Source organism: Kryptolebias marmoratus, linkage group LG7 (assembly GCF_001649575.2).
Source record: "Kryptolebias marmoratus isolate JLee-2015 linkage group LG7, ASM164957v2, whole genome shotgun sequence".
NCBI classification, from domain to species: domain Eukaryota; kingdom Metazoa; phylum Chordata; class Actinopteri; order Cyprinodontiformes; family Rivulidae; genus Kryptolebias; species Kryptolebias marmoratus.
The window spans coordinates 3,727,341-3,748,619 of NC_051436.1; the positions used below are offsets into that span (position 1 = coordinate 3,727,341).

Genomic DNA, 21,279 nt, shown 5'->3' on the forward strand with positions numbered 1-21,279 from the left:
ACAGCTGACCCGTTGGGTCGGCTTTAAACGGACCAGAGTTCGTCCCCGCCCCGCCCCCCGTTGGGGCAGGCCGTAAACGCGGTCGAGCCAATCCTGGCGAGGAACCGAACAACCGAACAAACGAGACCCACTCTTTGAACGTGCGTCTTTTTGGACCTCGGGGGCCACCGTCGCTCAGCATCACGCTGAACCTTAGCCTCTCTGTGTCGCTGACGCTCGGACAGACCTGGAACCACGATGAGATGATGCCCCGCCCCCCTGTAACTTCTGTCCAATAGGAGCAACGACCGTCACAATTATAGCCCGCTTCCAAAAAAAAGCCCAACGTGAACGCAAACGGCACCAAACGACAACAATAAAGTCCGCTTTTGGACTTTCCGGGGTTGAATGCACCCTTAAGGCGGGGGGCGACGTGCATTCCTTCAAGGACTGCTGGTCCTTTAGTTGCAGCTGCTGCGGTTATTAAATTACCACCGAGCCGAGGTCTTGATGGGCGCTCCGCCGTGAGCAGTTTTAATTAAGTGTTGCGGCGAGTCCATCTGTGTGCCGCGGGTCGTCTGCAGCAGCGACTCTGTTAGATTTCCCAGGTGTGCACACCTCCGTTTCTTTCCGTTTTTGTTTTGTTTTTTTAAATTCTGGTGGCCGGCAGCAGACGGTTAATTACAGATGACAGCTTTTAGCCAAGAAGCAGCTTTCTGTTTGAAACTTGCTCTCGTCGAGGAGATTCCCGCCGCAGCACAACGAGAGAGCCGAGCTCCTGTTCCCACAGAGCCGAGCGTTTTTGGATCCGAACCCCCACCGAAGCGGAGCCTCTGCCCGATGAGCCGGTGCCGCCGTGGCCACCGAGCGGCTGTGTGATATCACACAGAAACAGGCTGAGATTAGTCGGTCTCGATCCACGCAGGGGGGGGACAGAGGGACGGAAGCCAGGGACGGAGCGGGACGCCGAGCTCCGGCTTTAGAGCGGATTTTAGAATCTGGTAACAAATAAAAGCAAAACCCCCGAAAAAAAAAAAAGTGTTTCTATTCATGAGTCAGATCTGGACTTTGGTTGAGTCCCAACTTCCCTAATATCCCAGAAACTGGATCCAACACAAACTGATTCATCGTCGTCTTTTGTCTCGTCAGCTTTGCTTGTCACCCGCCGCAAGAAAAATATAAAAACAGGCAAAGGAGGGTGATAATGTTTTGGTTTTCTGCGTGCGACAAAATATCTCACAAACCAGTGAACGGATTTTAATGAAACTCTCAGGAAATCGTCACTTACGCAGCCAACCCAATTCAACATGGCCGCCGCAGCCAACTGACATCAGCAAAAGAAAAATGGCTGCAACTCAGTCAGTTTCACAGACGCTGAGCTGAAGTGTGGTGTGGTTGTAGCTGAGGGTGATCCCAAACACGTAACAGATCCACCCAATGGTTCATGAGATATTTTTCTAACAGACGAACGAATAAACAGACAGCAAAAATAATAGCAGAAACTACGCAAAGTAGCAAAATGCTAACTAAAAGCTAAAAAAACCCAAAATGCTAGCTGAAAGCCAAAACCAAAGCAAAATGCTATCTCAAAGCTAAAAATAACAATGCTAGCTAAAAGCTAAAAATAGCAAAAAGCTAGCTAAAAGTAGTAAAATGCTAGCTTAAAGCTATAAGTTGAAAAATGCTGCCTAAAAGTAGCAAAATGCTAGCTTAAAGCTATAAGTTGAAAAATGCTGCCTAAAAACAGCAAAATGCTAGCTAAAAGTTAAAAATAACAATGCTAGCTAAAAGCTAAAAATAGCAAAAAGCTAGCTAAAAGTAGCAAAATGCTAGCTAAAAGCTATAAATGTAAAAGTAGCCAAAAGCTATCTAAAAGTAGCAAAATGCTAGCTTGAAGTTAAAAGTCTAAAAGTAGCAAAAGGCAATCTTAAAGCTAAATGTTGCAAAATAACAGCTACAAGTAGCCAAATGCTAGCTAAAGGTAACGCAATGCTAGCTAATAACTAAACATAGCATAATGCTAACTAAAAGATGCAAACGTCTAGCTAGAGGAATCAAAATGCTAAAAGCTAAAATTAATAAAACAAAAAAAGGATCATAAGAAGATAAAATAAAAACACAACGCTGAAGATTTAAAAATAATTTAAAAAAATTTAAATAAATCTTTGCATCGTTCTAAAGAGCAGCAGCTGCCTCCTGAACGAGCCGAATGTTTTTATTTATTATCGGTTCAAACAGCAGAAAGTGTGCAGAAAAAGTTAGATTTAAAAAAAAAACAACAAAAATGTAGAAAAGAAGGAAAACAAAAGTCTGAGCGCCGACTCGGCGATTCCAGAAATAAAACACACCTGCAGGAGGCGACGCGCTGACAGACGGTGCAGCTGAAACAGAAACAAACAAACACCGAAATATTCAAGGCTGAGGAGTCAAGACAGGAGGAGGACAGGAGGAGGAGGAGGAGGAGGAGGAGGAGCATCAAAGATGAAGGCTAACAGGGAGGTCCTGACGTGTCAGATTATCTCCCACTGAATGACTCGTTTGGACTGAAGGAGGAGCTGAGGAGAGGAGAGGAGCAGCTGAAGAAGGAGCAGAGGAAAGGAGCAGCCGTAAAAAAAGGAGCCGAAGAGAGGGGAGGAGTAGCTGAAGGAGGAGCTGAAGGAGGAGCTGAGGAGAGGAGCAGCTGAAGGAGGAGCAGCTGAAAGTGGAGCAGCTGAAGGAGGAGCAGAGGAAAGGAGCAGCCGTAAAAGGAGCTGAAGAGAGGGGAGGAGTAGCTAAAGGAGGAGCTGAGGGGAGGAGAGGAGCAGCTGAAGGAGGAGCTGAGGAGAGGAGCAGCTGAAAGAGGAGCTGAGGAGAGGAGAGGAGCAGCTCTAGGAGGAGCAGAGGGGAGAAGCGGCTGAAAAAGGAGCTGAGGGGAGGGGAGGAGCAGCTTAAGAAGGAGCTGAGGAAAGGAGCAGCCATAAAAGGAGCCGAGGAGAGGGGAGGTGTAGCTAAAGGAGGAGCTGAGGAGAGGAGCAGCTTAAGAAGGAGCTGAGGGGAGAAGTATCTTTAACAGTTCAGATGACTCCTCAGTAAAACCGGAGCAGGTTTGTGTCACTTTAATGATTCCTTAATTCTTAAATGAAATTCATTTAACTCCATTATTTTTATTTTTATTTCACGTTTTGAATCTAAAAACGCTCCGATGTTTCCCAGAATGTTTCTCTTTCCAATAATTCCAAAATGTTTTTTTCCTCCCAGTCATGAATCTCAGGGATCTTAAAGCGAAGCCTCCGTTTTTCCCGCCGGCTGCGGAAACGTTTAAGAACTTCCTGCAGGAACTCCGAACCCGGCCGATAAGTTCTGCAGCCCGGATTGTTCCGGTTCTGCCTCCGGCGCCGTATCAGCGCCGCTCCTCCTTATGCATGCATGGATGACTTCAGCTCAGAAAAAAAAACATCTTCTGGAGATAACAGCAAATACTCTTATGCTAATTTAAGTGTTTATTCTGCAGCTTTTATTCACAGAACCTGTAAGAAACCAGCAGCTTGGGAAAGAAAACTGTTTCTACAAATAAAAATAATAAAAAAGTGATTTAAATTAGAAATGATGAAACATGAAAACCGCCGTTAATGTGACATTTAAAGGGACACGTCGGAGATTTTTAAATGGAGTTTTGTGGGTTATGAGCAATAAATATCTTACCTGTTGCAGAAGGAAACCTGAACGACGTCAGTATGGCGTTATATTTTCTCTTTTTTCTTTAAAGTAAAATAAAGTTGCATCTGATGGATGAGGACAGCAAAGAAACCTCCATCACGCCACTTCTAAACTTTTTACCAGGAGTTTAACGGGTTTTAATGAATAATTTACCTTTCAGCCCGTTGTGATGATTCCAGGAGGCCACAGCCGCCCTTACAGCAGATTCCAGCCTCCGGTCTGCAGTGATTGATGCTCCTTCAAAGGCTCGGGGGCTTCAGGGGCTGCAGCGATGACCTCTGCAGAGGTGAGCCGATGAGCAGCGCCGCCTGCCATGAATGACTGCCCACACCTGAAGGAAGGCTCCGCCCACTCCGCCTCCCGTGACCTTCTCCCGCACGAGGACCCGCGGGACGCTCTGTGCATGGAGGTGAGGCAGACACCAACGGCGTCTAGCGGCCGTTCCTCATCTCCTTTAACAGAGAACGGAGTGAGGAACAGGAGGCGCAGCTCGGAAACAGACCAATCACGGCCGAGTATTTCCGACTCTGACCCGATCGGTTCGATCCGTTTTATGCACCGACGGCGAGGCAACAAACAGAACAGCTTCGGAAACGGATGGTTCAGCCTGGAGCACCTCCTGTGCAGCCTGGAACACTTCCTGTTCAGCCTGCAGCACTTCCTGTGCAGCATGGAGCACTTCTTGTGCAGCCTGGAGCACTTCCTGTTCAGCCTGCAGCACTTCCTGTGCAGCATGGAGCACTTCTTGTGCTCCCCGTGGTTTAGCAAGCTCATTGGAGACTCCCGACTCCTGTCGGAGTTTTTCCAAAGAGTCTGAACCGAGGAAGATCGACCCGGAAGCAGCAGCTGGGATCAGAGCGGCTCCTTCAGGAAGATCTTTGTTATTATTTATTAATCGTCCCATAAATCTGAACTACAGTCAGATCAGACTGAAGGTTTCTTTTTTCCTCCAAATCTCCACCTAAAGTTTCTTTACTCATATTCATTATTTTTGGTGACTATAATAAATTATATAATCTATATTTTCTTTTCAGTTTTCTGCAGAAACACGTGAACCTCGAGAAGCTGCTGTCTGTCTGTAAATCTTTTAATTTTTAATTGATTTGTTTACGACTATGTTTTTTTTTTTTTGTTGGGAATGTTCTGTAATCTCCGGCTCGGTCCGGTTTTCTTGCTCCGGTGAATCTTTGCCCGGAAAAATCCTGAATCAGGAGATAAATTCTGGCTACGTTTTGGATTTCACTCGCTGCTTTTCCCCAGCTGTTTTTTTTTTCTCCTCCTTCCCTTTGAGTTTAATGCCTCCTCCTCCTCCTCCTCCTCCTGCAGGTGTCCCTCCCCTCCTTCGTTCGCGGCGCAGTGCCGAGCCAGATGACTCATCCGGCGCTAAGGAAGACGTGAACTGCTCTGAGCTCATCGCAGCTTTAAGATCCAGCCGTCCTTCCAGTCGTCATCGTCCCCCCCGTCCCCCCGTCCCCCCGTCTACGGCCCGTCTCCGGCAGACGTTGATGGACAACAGGAGCACACGTCTGAAGACGACAGCCGCCTCCTGCAGCCGACTGATCCGTCCTTTATTCATCCAGGGGAACGTCTCATTAGGGCTAATTTCACAGACGTTCAGCTGACGTTCGGCTGACATTCGGCTCGGTAGCAGCCGAAACTCACAAAAGTCAAAAATAAGAATTTGAAATCAAATTAAATCAAATTAAAGTTGTTCAACAGGTTCGCCTCGACCCGCAGCTGGAAGGAAGCAGGTTTTCAGCAAAGATTTGCAACTTTTTCTGCAAACTGGAGGACACAACCGGGAAAAAAAAAATAAAAAAATGTCTCCGTCTGCCGGATTTGACCCTAAAGGTGTCCACAAACACGCCGTCCTAAACAGGGACAGAAAAGCAGCCGAAGTTTAGAAGGTCCGGAGAACGTTTCATCGAGACGCAAGAAAGTTTGAGTCACTGGAAGCAAAATAAAATAAAATAAAAAGTTTGTTTAATCTGAGAATAAATCAAACTGTCAAGGAGAAAGCAGAAAAAGAAAAACTCTGTCGGGGACAGAATTGATCGTTTTCAGAAATAAACCGTCAAACAGACAAAAAGTGTCTGAAGAAAACTGAATATTTATCAGATAATTTTAGTTTTTCGTGCCTTTTGTTTCTTTATTTAAGGAACATTCGACTCGTTTCCGACCATCGTTTGTGGAAAACCGCTTCCATTTATCACGTTTTCACTCCAAGCTTGCTCTAAGACGGAGGAACATTTCAGGAGGGACATAAGGGTGGCAGCGAAGGTCAAAGGTCAAAGGTTTAGAGACGGTTTGGACACCAAACGCTTTAATCGTTTCCGTTTTTACGAGACACCCTCCTTCAGACCTCTCCTCCTGCCTCGTTTTCTTTCTGATTTGTGGAGGTAAGAGAATAAAATAAATAAATAAGAATTTAGACGCAGAAGACAGCTGATGAGAGCTGCATCAGCAGCAGCCGCCTCTGGAGGAAAACAAACCAGCAGGAGCTGATCACAGGTGGAGGTGGGGGGCTGGTTTCAGCTTTTTAAAACCCAAAAGTTCCTTTTTATAAGCCTCATAATGAAGCTACTTAGATTTAATAATAATATCTTATTGTTGAGCAGTGTAGTTATCACAGTTTCCTTCGTTAGATTCAGATAAAGATGGAGGTCAGATCTCTGTGGGAAAACATGTGTACAGATAGTATCTTACCTGTTGTAGATGGTCCTTTAAACTAACTTTAAACTGAGGTTGATCAAATGAAACAGCTGGTTTGTGCTGAGGGTTTAAAATTAACTTCAATCTAAAAACAACAATAAACAAAACAAAACATTAATACACAATTCTACTGAGTGGGGAAAAAAACGACGTTTGCATGAATTAAGTTACGACTGGAGTTGTTTTTCTTTTTTTTTTGTCTTGGACTGGATATTAGCTCATATAGCTGTTAGCTCATTTAGCTGTTAGCTTGGACTAGCATCTGCTAGTGTAGCTGTGTTAGCTCATGTAGCTGTTGGTTCAAACTAGCTGTTAACTCAGGTTTGTGTTAGCTTTAACCAACTATGCTTGTGTAGCTTTTAGCTTGGACTAGCATTAGCTCATGTAGCTGTTAGCTTGGACTAGCATTAGCTCATGTAGCTGTTATCTTGTACTACTTATTAGCTCATGTAGTTGTTAGCCTGGGCTAGCTGTTAGCTGATGTAGCTGATAGCTTTAACTAACTGTTTGCTTGTGTAGCGGTTATCTTGTACTACTTGTACACATGTAGCTGTTAGCCTGGACTAGCTGTTAGCTCATGTAGTTTCTTAGCTTGGACCAGCTGTTATTTTGTATAGCTGTTAGCTCAGATAGCCGTGAGCACAGACTAGCTGTTAGCTATACTAGCTACTGGCCTGGAGTAGCTGTTAGCTTGGGTGGCTACTAGCTTTTGTCGCTGATAGCTCAGATAGCTGTGAGCACAGACTAGCTTTGAGTGTGGACTAGCTGCTAGCTGAAATAGATGTTAGTTTGGGCTAGCTGTGAACTTGTGTAGCTATTAGCTCAGAGTTGTTAGCTTGGACTAGCATTACCTCAGGTAGCTGTTAACTTGTACTACTTGTTAGCTCATGTAGCTGTTAGCCTGGACTAGCTATTAACCTTTGTAGCTATTAGCTCATAGTTATTAGCTTTGAGCAGTTAGTTTGTACAGCTGTTTACGTAGACTAGCTGCTAGCTCAGACTAGCTGTTAGCTCGTCGATCCTGCTTCTCCAAACTGAGGTCCTTCAGAAAGTTCTGACTTAAATCTTCTATAACCGACTTTAAATAAAATAAAACTTTGGTTTCCGGGCTGCAGGAACGGAGCAGCAGCTCGGAGGGCGAAAGGTTGGGAAACACCCACAGCGTGTGCTCGGCACAAGAAAACTGAGCCCAGACATCTCTCCTGGTTGTCCTCGTCGCCCACTCCTCGTGCAGTAATGAAGATTAATGTGCACTGAAACAGGAAAAGCATCCAACACGGGGAGAGGAAGCCGGCGTGAGATAGAAAACAATAACGAGAGGAAAAAAAAAAGAAGGGATTTCATGAATCTAACCAATTATTACCACATATCCCCTTCGACCATTACTCAGTGTCTGTAAACAAACCCCCCCTAATAGAATAAACGGCTTCATCTTCACTCCTGGAGCCACACAGGAGTCCTTTCAGCGTCTGAAATCGTCCCCGGGGCTGGGAACCGCCGGTCACATCTGTAAGCACACGATCCGGCGGCTTCCTAAAAACACAAACCAGCTACAGCCGATTAAAGAAGTCCTCCATAAATCAGGATTATTGGAGATTAAAAACTGAAGATTATTTTCCTTCGTCAAACTTGGGTTAATTTGTCACGTTTTACAGCAGATGTCCTTCAATTTAAATCATATGTCAGTTCAATTAAACGCCGTTTTATAAAGCTTTTTACAGGAAGTGTTACAGCTAATTGCTGCTGCGTGACTACTAACAGCTCCGTGTAAACTCAAAGTCATCCCCTGAAACGCTCCGACGCCGGAGGACATAAACGCCTGAGGTCGGGGCGCTTGGGTCGCGTGCTTCGAGCGACCCTCGGCTACTACAGCGCCGAATTTCGGCGCCGTCTCCATAAAACGGGCCGAGCTGTAGTCACAAGGATTCGCTGCGGCGGCCGCCTACGACCGGACCGAGTCGAAAAGTTGAATCGGCTGCAGGCGTACGGACATCCAGTGACTTCGTAACGAGAGTTTCGATAAAATCCGTCTGGTGGCCGATGAGATATTTTGCTAACAGACACAAACGGGCAACTGCCTGCAACCGTAAAAGACAAGCAGCGTGAATAAAAATCAACCAAATTACAGCCATTTTCAAACATAAACCAAAGAAAAATCGGCACCTGAATCGGTCACTGAAAACACTAATATGTCCGCTTTTGGGAGTTTATTTGTTGTTTTTAACTCAAACTTCTGAAACAAAAACAATATTTGATTAAATCTGTGAAATCCTGATCATCTCAGGTGGGTTTTTTTTGTGATTTCTCATCTGAAACTCCGTCCTGAACGGATCCTGAAAGTCCGGAGGAAGTGAAGGACTTCCAGTTCAAACCCTGTCCTCTGGCGCCCTCTGTTGGCCGAAGCCCGTCCAAACAGGAAATGCATCCAGAGGCGCCGAGGATTTATGTTATATTTATGTTTTCAAATAAACACAAAGCAAAGCGATGAGATTTTAAAACCTTAATGATTTATTTCATGCTAAAAAGCTCAGAACAACCAACAGAGCCTTCCCCCCCCCCAGAGAAAACAAACCGTGATAAATAAAAACCAACAGGAGAAAATTAGTTGCACTTAAAAATAATAATAATAATAAAAACAGAGGAAGAACTCATAAATCTGAGGTTGAAGCACTTTAAAGATGACGTCTGATCGGTAGATTCTCAGGTTCGTCGTCTCCTCGAGTCGATCGGAGGAACGATGGATACATTCATCTTGTTTCGTCTGATATTCCACAACAGAGTGGTCCGCACGGCGGCGGTGGCTTCACGTGGCCCCGATGCTGGACCGCGCTCATGTCTGGAGGCTGACACGATCGGGACTCGATCATAAAAAAACAGTAAAAGTCGGGGCTGAAATCCAGCTTTTTACAGAGACCAGAGTCCAGTGAACGCACCGCGGGGGGGGTTGGGGGGGGGGGGTCTGAACCATCGTTTGAAATCTTAAGAAAACACTTTGGTTTACCTCCAACACACACACACACACACACACGATAAACTGTCCTCGTTCAGCAGTAAACACACCTGGAGCTCCGGACTTCCAGGACAAGTCGTCATCATCGCAGCCTTCGTCTCCGGAACGTCTCCACAGGGCTCCGGGTGTCCTCCCCGTCCTGTCCCGTCCCATCCCCTCCTCAGTTCAGCTTTTTGTCGTTTCCACGGCGCCGGAGCTGCATCCAAAACGTCCCGATGAGCTCAAATCTGTCCTCGGTGGAGGACATCCGGGGACCTGAATGTCTCCCACCCACTAAGGACTGCTGAGTTAAGTCCTCTTGTTGTCTCCAGAGGACATTTGGAGCTTTTCAGTGACACCAGATGTGAAGATGTGGGGCTGATTATAAAGATTGGGGGAGTTTATAAAGAAATGATGATCAGACGATGATTTTTTAGAAACGTTTCGCTCCAAGCGGCGGATCGCAGCCGTCTTGATTCTTAATAATTATTTAAAAATAAAACAAATATCTGAAGGTGCCGTGCCAAAAAACACCAACTGCCGACCCCCCCCTCCCAAAGAGAAACATCTCTGAGCGCCGCCGGCGTCTTTCATCAAAATCAAAGTTTATTTTGAAAGGATTAGAAAACGGTGGAAACTTTGGTCTTTCCTGACAGAACCCGTGACCCCCGGACCCCCGGACCCACCGGCCGTGGACAATGGATCCCTGGCTAACGGGATTAGCAGCTGAGGAAAGAAGCCTTTAAGACATCTGCGCCGTTTTGACGCAGTTTGACGTTTAAAGTGTCGACGAGGCGGGGATGACGATAATGTGCGCGGCCAGGAGTAGAGCTTCCAGCTCGGGATTTAAGGACGCGGCGGCGGCGGCGACACGAGCCCCCGGAAGTCTGTCGACCCGAACAGCGGCGAACGCAGGAAACGCAGAGCTGGGAGAGAGGGGGCGGAGGAAAACCGGGTCGGCCATCTTGCCCGCCCTCCGTTCCTCCGGCTGAAACGAGCGAAACCGAGGAGACGAATCGGCGTTTCCAGGACGACACGGACCGACCAGGCAGAGGACACGTCTCCCGTCTCCGCTAACGAAACGAGAACAGAGACGACCTTTACTTCGTCCTGATGTTCTCCTCACTCCTGATTCTAAGTTTTTTTTTATTTTATTTCCTAAATTACTGAAAGTGTCAGTAAAGTGTCTCTCAGGTAGAAAATAAACTAATTTAAACGTTTCCTACAGACGCAGTTTAAAGCGATTTATTTTACATTTCAGCTCAATTTGAAACGTCTCAAAGGCTACTAAATTAAAATAAAAACAAATATTTGGTTTGTTTCATCTCCTCTTCCTCAGCTGAGGGATGAGAGACGAACCGACGGATTTGAAATATTAAACGTGTGTTTCTATTCGTGCCACCGCCTCCCGACTCCGGCGCGCTCACCAGGCGGATAAAAATCAAAGAGCTAATCAGCTCCGAACGCTTCCTCCGGTTCGACATGAAAGGCTTCCATTTATCTGCTCCGGAGCAGAATCCACGTCACCGAGACTTTTCCAAAACCAGGGAAACGAACGTTGATGTTCCGATCAGGGGTCTGGACTGGAGGGGGGGGGGCATGCTGGGAAATGTGAGCGATATGAAACGAGTTTAGAGGCTTCGAACTGGAATCAAATGTGTCAAAAAACCTGAGAAAGTTAAAAATAATAATAATATTAAAAAAAGGCGCCGTGAAGCGTGAGAATAAATTAAAGTAGTCATTTCACATCGTTACAATCAGTTTCATCAGCAAACTAAAGTGTGTGTGTGAGTGAGTGTGTGTGTGTGTGTGTGTGTGTGAGAGAGAGTCTGCGTGACACCCCCAGCACGCGGTTTCCCGTCCGATCCGAGCCGACCTGCAGCGTCGCAGCAGCCATGTCGTCTCCTGAAGGCGGGAGAGGGCCGTCTCCGCGGCAACGGCTTGGTGACATCATCGTCCACGTGGACGCCCAGTCTCAGAAGGAAACGTTTGTTTGTTTGTTTTGGTTTTAAGACTCGGTTGAGCAGCAACAATCACTCGGGAGGGTTTTTTTCCGCCGCCGCCGTCAGTAGAACTTGTCGTCGATGCGGAAGTGCGGCCTGCTGACGTCGTCCGGGTTGAGGAAGACCGATATGGACTTGCCGGGGTTCTCCGTGACGAGCTGCTGCAGCCGCTGAGCCAGCCTGTCCTCGGAGGGGGAGATGATGCCATTGGCGGGCTGGTGCCCCGGCGAGCTGTGGCCGTTGCTGCTCGCCGTCAGCTCCTTCTTCAGCTGGCCCGCCTGCCGCGCCTGGTCGGCGGCCGCCCGCAGGTGCTCGCTGGGGTCCGAGCGCACGTGCGCCAGCTTCCTGGCCACCAGCAGAGCCTGGCTGTCGCTCAGGTGCTCCAGCATGTTGCACTGGGGCAGGAAGTAGTTGGGGCAGTTTTTACCCAGGATGCAGTGCGCCAGGTCGTCCAGCAGGCCCAGGAGGAGGCGGCCCGGCGCGTCTGGGTCGGGGCAGGACAGGTAGGCCAGGGGGAGCCGGTCGCAAGCCCAGAACAGGAGGGTCCGCAGGTGGTAGAGGCTGAGGCCCGTACGGGGGCGGGCCAGGATCCGGGACAGGACTGCCTTCGCCGCCTGGAACGCCTGAGCCATCGGGAACGGGATGCACTTCTTCAGCTGGACCTGCTCCGGGCGACAGCGAGCCGAGTTAGAGGCGGAGCTGGAGAACAGAGAAGAAGAAGAAGAAGAAGAAGAAGGAGGCCTCACCTCGCTGCGGGAGAACGCCAGCCTCCACTCCCTGTCGGGCCGACCCCCCAGCGGCGAGCAGCAGGGCAGCAGGTAGAACCCGGAGATGGCTTCCTCCTCCGTGATTTTGCCGTCCCAGAAGTGGTTGGCGGTCAGCCAGCCCTGGGCCACGGCGGGCCAGCCCCGGAACGACACCACGGGCAGGAGGTCGTACAGAACCCGGCTGGACCCGGCCTGGAACACAGCAGCCCTTCATAACAAAGCCCCGCCGTGCCCCCCCCGCAGCGGGACACCGTGTCAGCAGCGTACCTGCAGGACGATGGTGGTCAGCGGGCCGTTCCTCTCCAGCCGCTCCGGCGTCGGGATGCCTCGCTGCGGGCTGCGCCTCAGCTCCTCCACCGCCTCGCTGATGACCCCCCAGAACCAGTCCGTCACCAGGGCGGGGGAGAAGTAGCAGCCGTCCAGAGACTGAGGAGAACCCAGGGAGGGAAGGGAGCCTTTACCTTAAAACGGAAACACGGATGAAGCGGACGCCTTCATCCGGAACAAAGACCCGTTTCCTCTCAGCACGACAACAAATCGCCCCGACAGCTACAGCTGAACGACACGCTGAGGGCGACGCCTCTTTTCCCAAACTGATGAAAACTAAAGAGATTCGTATCGATAAACGTCGATACGGCCTTCTGAAGAGTAATCTGCAAACCGCCGCCTTACCGACGGCGCCCGGCGGCTTTGGTTCGACCCGGGAACTACTGGGAGCCGATTTCTCAGGCAGGTTTTTCCTCGTTTTCCTCTCTGCCGGCATCAAATTATCTGAGGAAAACCATGGCAACGCCGCCATTTTTGTTTCCTTCCCTTCCCGTCTGAAGCTCGTTCTCGCTTTCATCTGCTTTAACTCTTCCTCCCCACTCACCCATCTCCTCCTCCTCCTCCTCCTCCTCCTCCTCGGCAGGAAGCCCGCTCTCCTCCTGGCAGCAGATGCTCCAGCGGGACAGGACGTTGGAGTCGCAGAGGCGGAGGCTGAGCCACGAGTGGCACGGCGGCGAGTGCCTCATGTCCAGGGTGACGGGCTGGTTGCGGTCGTGGAGCTTCAGGGCCGGCACCAGCAGCGTGAAGTCCAGGTCGAAGTCGGCCCCCTTGGCGTACTCGCCCAGGTCCTCGGGGTTCAGGTCCAGGACGCCCTCCCGGGCGCCGCCGGACAGCAGCAGGTACTCGTTGGCGACCGGGAGCCGCTGGTCCACCTTCTGGACTAAACCTGAGGAAGCAGCGAGAGACGAAACGCTTACAGCTTTTAGCTACTGTATTGCTACTTTTAGCTTCTAGCTACTTTTAGGTAGCATTTCCCAACGTAGCTTTTTGTTACTTTAAGCTTTTAGTTAGCCTTCTGATAGTTTTGACTTATAGCTAAAGTTTTGCTACTTTTAGCCTTTTAGCTTCCATTTTATTTTTAGCTAGCATTCTGCTATTTTTAGCTTTAAGGTAGCCTCTTGGTATTTTGTGTTTTTCTACTTTTGACTTTTAGCTAGCCTTTTGCTTCATTTAGGTTTTAGCTAACATCGTGCTACTTGCAGCTTTTAGCTCATGTTTTGCATCTTTTAGCTGTAACGACCTTTCGGCTGGTTCAGCGTTACAGCTAAAAGATGCAAAACACGAGCAAAAACTGCAAGTAGCACGATGTTAGAAAAACACAAAATATCAAGAGGCTACCTTAAAGCTAGAAATAGCAGAATGCTAGCTAAAAATAAAATGGAAGCTAAAAGGCTGAAAGTAGCAAAACTTTAGCTATAAGTCAAAACTATCAGAAGGCTAACTAAAAGCTTAAAGTAACAAAAAGCTAAGTTAGGAAATGCTAGCTAAAAGTATCAAAAGGTTAGCTAGAAGCTAAAAGTAGCAATACAGTAGCTAAAAGCTGTAAGTAGCGCAATGTTAGTGAAAATCTAAATAAAGCAAAAGGATAGCTAAAAGTCAAAAGTAGAAAAACACTGGCTAAAAGCTAAAAATAGCAGAATGCTAGCTAAAAGTATCAAAAAGTTAGCTAGAAGCTAAATGGAGCAAATGCCTAGCTAAAAATAAAACAGAAGCTGAAAGGCTAAAAGTAGCAAAACATTAGCTATAAGCCAAAACTATCAGAAGGCTAACTAAAAGCTTAAAGTAACAAAAAGCTAAGTTAGGAAATGCTAGCCAAAAGTATCAAAAGGTTAGCTAGAAGCTAAAAGTAGCAATACAGTAGCTAAAAGCTGTAAATAACACAATGTGAGCTAAAACCTAAATGAAGCAAAAGGCTAGCTAAAAGCAGCAAAACAGGAGCTAGAAGCTAAAAAGAACAAAACATTAGATAAAACCCAAAAATATCAAAAGGCTACCTTAAAGCTAAAAATAGCAGAATATTAGCTAAAAGTATCAAAAAGTTAGCTAGAAGCTAAAAGGAGCAAATGTCTAGCTAAAAATAAAACAGAAGCTAAAAGGCTAAAAGTAGCAAAACTAGCTATAAGCCAAAACTATCAGAAGGCTAACTAAAAGCTTAAAGTAACAAAATGCTAAGTTAGGAAATGCTACCTAAAAGTAGCTAAAATCTAAAATCAGCAATACAGTAGCTAAAAGCTGTAAATATCACAATGTGAGCTAAAACCTAAAAGCAGCAAAACAGTAGATAAAAACCAAAAATAGCAAAATGCTGGCTAATAGCAAGCAATTTCCCCTTGGGGATCAATAAATTATATATTTATTTATTCATTTATTTAAGAAATAAAACCAGAAGAACTCGGAGAACAGATTAAAACAATAGTTTAATTCAGATTTTAATCTAGATTATTGGTTCCCAAAGTTGGGTCGGGACTAGGAACATCAAGGTGGGGTCTTGAAAAGATTTCCAGAATAAAGTCTATTTAAAAATGGCCGCTAACAGCATATAGTTGGCCTAAGACAGAGGGGTTAGTGTCCATGTCCTCGTTGAACTGACCCGACACCGACGTTTGGTGTCTCATAAGATGAAAACGTTTGGGAAGCACTGATCCGGATCAGAACCGATGTCAGGCGTTCCTTTCAGCTCGTTCTGGTAAAGCCTGAGCTCAGGGAACGTGGCGTCGTTCCTTAAAACAACCCGGTGCTTCCAGATGTGTGCAGTCAGACCGTCCTGCTGTCTTTCCCTCGTCGTATTTTTGAGCCGCAGATCTCCGGAGAGCAAAAATCTTTCCCGACTCTCCAGCTCCGAGCTGAGAAACTCCAGCCTCCAAATCCGTTCACAGCTGCTTACCGCTCTGTAAGCTGTGTGGGCTCGGGGACCCGCAGCCCTGGACTCAACTAAAAATTCGGTTTAAAAGGAGCCCGATCCCACGGTCGAGCGGCCTGACTGCAGCCCCCCCGCCCAATCGGGGTCAGAGGTGAAGCGCGGACGGCGGGGGGGAGCCTGTCGGGCTCGGAGGTTATCAGCCGAAGGGGAGCAGAAACGAGGGCGTCGGACCGAGCCAGCAGGAGACGGCTGGGGGTGCAAAGCTGCTGCCGTGACACACACACACACTTACACACACACACACATGCAGGGAGTGAAAGTGGAGCTGGAATGGAGACGGTCCCGGCTGGTTTCACAGCCACGGATTAACCCTAATCCTGTCAGGAACGTCAGGTTTCCATCAGACGGTGGTTCAGGACTCGGTTCGTCGGGACGTCTCAGCACTCGGTAATTTATAAAATTAGGATTTTAATCCCGTTAGAAGCCGATTCCAAACTAACTGACCCACATCTGAACGGGGCTTCGGTGCCAAAAGGTTCCAGGAACTGATCTGAACTCAGGAGTTCCTGGATGTTTGGAGCGGAGTCCCAGTCCGTCAGATACGTCCCTCTGTGGACACGGAGCCGAAGAACAGCCGAAACACACCGAGGAGACACGACCCAAACTGTCCGAGATACAACGAGCTGAACACTAGCTGCTACACCCAGCAGAACAGCAGCTAAAAGCTAGAACAAGCAGAACAGTAGCTAAAAGCTAGATGCAGCAATACAGTAGCTAAAGCTAAAACCACTCAAACAGTAGCTAAAAGCTAGATGCAGCAATACAGTAGCTAAAGCTAAAACCAACAATACAGTAGCTAAAGCTAAAACCAACAGTACAGTAGCTAAAAGCTAGAACCAGCAGAACTCGTTTAGGGTCAAACATCTGTCTTTAAAGATTCCCCCGCCGCCGTGACCGCCCGGAGGAGACGCACGTTGTTTACTCAAACAACCGAGGAAACGAGTTTGTTCTGAAATCCTGAGGAAAAGTAAATAAAATCACCGGATGTGTTTGAGTTTAGAAGTTTTTTCTTTCTGCTTTTCCTCGACACTGAGTGACCGAGGAGGTAAAGAAACATGCAGCCCAATCGTGACAATGTTTCCAGAACAAGCGGCGACAATAAGGTGGAGAAATAAAATCAGCGACGTCTCCCTGGATGTGGGAAAGGAAAACGCCCTGAAACCCGGCAGGGCGGTCCGACGACCCCGAGGAACGGGCCTGAGCTCAACGCCAGCGTCGACCCGCTCAGAAAACCGAGCGCGGGGGACCAACCGGGTCATCAGGACAAGAAAGATGGACAAACGGAGACAGCTGGGAAGGGGAGACAGTGCCACCTACTGGCCAAACAGGCACGTTCCACTCATTGTTTCAGACAATAACAAACCGAACTCGCTGATTTGACTCACAACAAAGTGAGCACGCCGTAAATCCGACCATTTTAAAGCATCTTCTGTGTTTTAACACTTCGCTTATTTTTGTCACATTCGCTGTCAGCTGAGTGAGAAAACCAGTCTGCCAAAGAGAAACGTGTTTCATCGAGTTTCCTTAAAGTCTCAGGAAGGAAAGCACGTTAAAATATTTCCTCGCACCGTAGCTTTGAGCCACTTTGCCGCCTGCTTGTAAAAAGCCTGAAATATTCCTTTTGTGCAGAGCGGAAGATACGTTTCCTGTGTCGGTGTGAGAGGTAATTATATCAGGTAAAGAAAAGGAGCAGGAGTCCAACTCTGGGTCACCGGCGGAGGAGACTGTGGACCGATCAGAGTGCAGCTGACAACACTTCACGTGTGGAAAAGCAGGGCGTTCCTGGAAAACGTGACTCGCTGCTCGGCTCAGGAAGGAGAAAACAAAAAGACACGTTCTCTTCTGTCAGCGATCGTTTATGTCAGATCCACGCCAAGCGCACTGATGGTTGTTTAAAAGCAGTTTTAACTGCTGTAACACAAACAACCATCGCCCCGCACTGAAACCTTTTTCACAGCGCGGTGTTTCGCTGGGAGTTCTTGGGTCCTGGCGTTACTAGAAGACGCTCAGCGCACCTGAAACACTGCAGCAACAATACCCTCAAAAACAAGGTCCCCAACAGGACACGCCGCCCTTCCACCATGCAGAAACCACAGAAAGCCACTTTTCACTTGGCTGTTTCTGCTGGAAACTAGTCAGAGACTAAAAAATTAGAAAAACTGAAAACAGGCAAATTCTCCGTTACAGACTCGCTGTCTGCAACCAGAGAAGCACAGATTGTGACGTTCTGATCCTGAAAATCTAAATTCATTTAATAATTTTTGTGCACATGAGTTGCAAAACTGTATTCCAGGCCAGTGATTCCCAATCCTGGTTCTGGAGGAACACTATCCCGCATGTTTGAGCTGTTTCCCTGCTTTGACACACCTTTTTTAAACAATTATTTATCCTTGGCGTTGATAGACCTGGACCTTCAGGGCTGAATAACCCCCAGTTCTACTCAAATCAGGTGTTAGATTCTTAAAATAATTCATAAATGACCCTAAAAACAAACACGATATGCCCACTAGGACAGAGCACGTCCAACAAAATCTGCTCAAAGTGTTTTTAAACAGGCAGTACAGAGGTCAGCCTTTGTTTAGCCACATTTAAGACAAGTTTTGTTTTATTTATTTTAACTTCTAAATAGATGCCATTTGGCAGGATGCAGGAACGACTTTAAGGAATAAAACCCAGCCAGCCTCCAAAGGGTACGCCCCAAACACACACAGATCCTTTTTTAATAACGAAATACGACGGCGTTGTTTTGGTTGAAAGGAATGAAACCAACAACAAAACAAGCTTTTGATTTGAATGACAAGTAATCTCAGAGAAGCCTAATCCGAGAGAAGTGAGGAAATAAGACTGCAAACACAACATTTTTGTTTTTATCACTTATCAGCGCTCATTGATCTGTGCAGAAACTCTAATATCACCGGTAATTTAAACATCAGAGTCTTTAGTTTATGTTAGAAAAACAAAGAAAAGGATTTTACCCAGCATGTTGAAGATGAAGTCCTTGGCAGTGTGGACCTCCAAGGCGGTCTGGTCTCCGAACTCGCCCTGCTCCAGCAGGACCAGCTCTGACACCTGAGCCGACAGCTGCTCCAAGGTGGCCCCCGAGCGGAAGTCCACCTCCGAGAGCTTCTTGGCGGGGGCCGGGGACCGCGGCGTCACCGCACTCATTAGGGACTCCATTTCCACGACACTGAAGAAGAGAGGGGGCAGAAACCATATTAGGTTAAAACCTGAGCTTCGATCTGACTGCCAGAGACAAAGATAAACATCTAAACAGTAATATTCTGTGGTTTTATCAGCCTGTGATGAAACCTGGAACATGTTTTACAGCTGTATTTGTGTTCATCCCTATAAAAACCTAAACAAATGACACATATTAGATTTGTTTCATGGTCTGCTATAGTAAATACTTTTGTTTTGACTTCTTCTAAACGCTTCCCCTGCTTTTTAAGTCTCTTGAGTATCATGAGACTTTAAGAGGGGGTTAGCAAAATAAAAGCACATGATCCCAGAAAACTATTAATAATTCCAACAGCAGGAAAAAACTGACACTTTACTTTTAATAACTGTGTAACTTTAAAGATAAACGTGTGAGTGTTATAGTTTTTTAAATTAAAACTTTCCATTTACAGCAAAAAATGTAAACATAAAAGCTACGCAGCTAGCTTAATTAGCTTCGCTAGCTTACTGTTGTGCCGGTTACCATGGAGACGCGCACGCGAGGAAACGGTCGAGTCCATGGAGCTAGCGGATCAAATGTACCGACAGAAAACCCTAAACTAAAATAAAATAAAAATTGTGTTTTAAACAGGGCAACGGCTGCCTGAACGGCGTGGTGTAGAAATAACAAGCTTAAAAAAAAGTTGTACAAAGAAAGTTTAGCCGAGTGGGGAAAAAAAACATGGCCTCTCTCTGCCCCAACAAACTGGGTCAATTAGCTCAGCCGTTCCAGGCTGCTAAGCTAATAGCCGGACAAATTAGCCTACCTGTTGTCAAAGTGTTGACTCCGGTTAAAATGCAAGAAATTAACTCAGGCTGTTGCCAACATATAGCCTTCCTGCTGGCTACAGTCTCGCTACTCCATGATAATAATTTCTCTCACATCGCTCAGGTGCCTCACCCCAGCTAATTCCTTTTATTAGCCTACTAGCTTTAACAAATTAGCACTCCAGCTAACGTATCATTTGGGGGTATTTAAATCGAGTGCAGGCGCAAACAAACTCACACACACAGACACACACGTCCACAATCATGGACACACACACACACACACACACACACACACAGGGCAGCTCGGGCTTCGTTTGCTCACATTAGCTGTGAGGCTAAAGCTGCGGGACAAACACACCCTTTGAAACGGCGAAACACGGGGAACTGTCTTCGCTATCTTCTGCCTTCTCCGTGTCTCTGCTCCCGGTGCTCCAGTCCGCCTCCCTCGGCTGTCATTTCCAACAAGTCCCGGGCTCCGCCACCGCCTTCCTTTTCCTCCTTCTCCCCCCCCCCAGAAATCTCGGTCCTACGCCCCGGGATCCCAGGGATTAGCGAGCATGGGTGGCGCAAACTACGCCCCCCCCGCCACCATAAACAGGAAACCCGGGTTAGGGGCCGGGATTCAAAATGTCTCCGCAGAGCGAATATTCCTGTCCCTCCACATGGAGAAATCTGAACCTTCATCGTCAGATCCATTTTGTTTATAATTCCTGCTAATTTATGTCCCGATTTCTGCTACACCTGCTTCGAAAACTGGATCCTATTATGATAAAACCCAGAATTAATCAAGGAATTAGTGGCAGCCATTAGCAGGAGCTTTGAATAATTAGCTGAGGGCAGATGAGGACAGTGATTTAGTAATCCAAGACTTATTATTCAAAGTTACACCCTGAGGATTACAGTTACAAGCTAAAAAATAGCAGTTTTGGTGATTTTAGAGCTAAATGGCTGCTGAAATTTGTTGAAGCTGAAACGATCAGGACGAAACCTGAACAGTAGCTAGAAAAGCAAAGACAACAATATGAAAACTAAAACAAGCTAAACTGAAGCTAAAACTAGCAGAACAGAAGCTAAAAGCTAAAAAGAGCAGCACAGTAGCTAAAACTGCAATCAGCAAAACTGTAGCAAAAACTTAAAACCGGCAAAACAGTAGCAAAAGCTAAAATGAGCATAACAGTGCCTAAAAGCTACAATTAGCAGAACAGTAGCCAACAACTGAAACAAACAAAAACTATAGCTAACAACTGAAATAAGTAGAACGGTAGCTAAAAGGTAAAATTAGCAGAACAGAAGCTAAAACCTAAAATGAGCAGCACAGTAGCTAAAGCTACAATTAGCAGAAAAGTAGCCAAAAAACAGCAAAACTGTTGCCCACAGCTAAAAGAAGTAGAGCAGTAGCTAAAAGCTACAGTTAGCAGAACAGTAGTTATAAGCTAAAACCAGCAAAACTGTAGCTAACAGCTAAAAGTAGTAGAATAGTAACTAAAAGTTAAAACTAGCAGAACAGAAGTTAAAAGCTAAAATGAGCAGCACAGTAGCTAAAGCTGCAATCAGCAAAACTGTAGCAAAAACTTAAAACCGGCAAAACAGTAGCAAAAGCTAAAATGAGCATAACAGTGCCTAAAAGCTACAATTAGCAGAACAGTCAGGGATGGAAATTCCTGTCATTTAAACAACAGAAACCGCCGCCCTGCTGGCTAACAGGACCGTAGCTCCCACTGAGGACCCCGAGGTCCGGACCTCAGTGTTTTATAAAAACATGAATCCAAACAAGGCTTTTGAACGGCGTGGTTCTCTGCGTAGCTCCACCAGTTTCCTGTAGGAGGCGCTGCAACTGTGTGCAGCTGCATCCAAACTCAATGTCTACGAAGAAGAGCGCAGCTTTGCTACCTTACTGCT

The 21,279-nt window shown here is 46.8% G+C and overlaps 1 protein-coding gene across 3 annotated transcripts; it reads right to left on the minus strand.

Moving 5' to 3' along the window:
* Nucleotides 1-8,872: 8,872 nt before the first annotated feature.
* On the minus strand, nt 8,873-19,947 carry tmem102 (transmembrane protein 102). Of its 3 annotated transcripts, none has more exons than XM_025010537.2 (6): nt 19,703-19,947; nt 18,369-18,580; nt 13,018-13,359; nt 12,414-12,607; nt 12,126-12,338; nt 8,873-12,041 (listed from the first exon to the last, which is right to left on the minus strand). In XM_025010537.2, exons 2-6 carry the CDS (start codon nt 18,568-18,570, stop codon nt 11,442-11,444), a joined length of 1,551 nt encoding a protein of 516 aa, XP_024866305.1. In that variant the 5' UTR covers nt 18,571-18,580; nt 19,703-19,947; the 3' UTR covers nt 8,873-11,441. The 3 variants fall into 3 exon arrangements, with proteins under 3 accessions (XP_024866305.1, XP_017291541.1, XP_024866306.1); XM_017436052.3 differs by having other exon boundaries at nt 19,739-19,946; XM_025010538.2 differs by lacking the exon at nt 19,703-19,947 and adding an exon at nt 19,377-19,615.
* Between the last annotated feature and the right edge of the window lie 1,332 nt (nt 19,948-21,279).

Excerpts from the sequence above, each read along its gene's own strand:
- tmem102 (XM_025010537.2), bottom strand. The coding sequence starts at position 18,570 with ATGGAGTCCCTAATGAGTGCGGTGACGCCGCGGTCCCCGGCCCCCGCC. Across the intron at positions 12,608-13,017 it reads GGAGGAGGAGGAGGAGATGG|GTAAAGGCTCCCTTCCCTCC; the intron begins GTGAGTGGGGAG and ends TTCCGTTTTAAG. Across the intron at positions 12,042-12,125 it reads TGGCGTTCTCCCGCAGCGAG|GTCCAGCTGAAGAAGTGCAT; the intron begins GTGAGGCCTCCT and ends CGCCCGGAGCAG.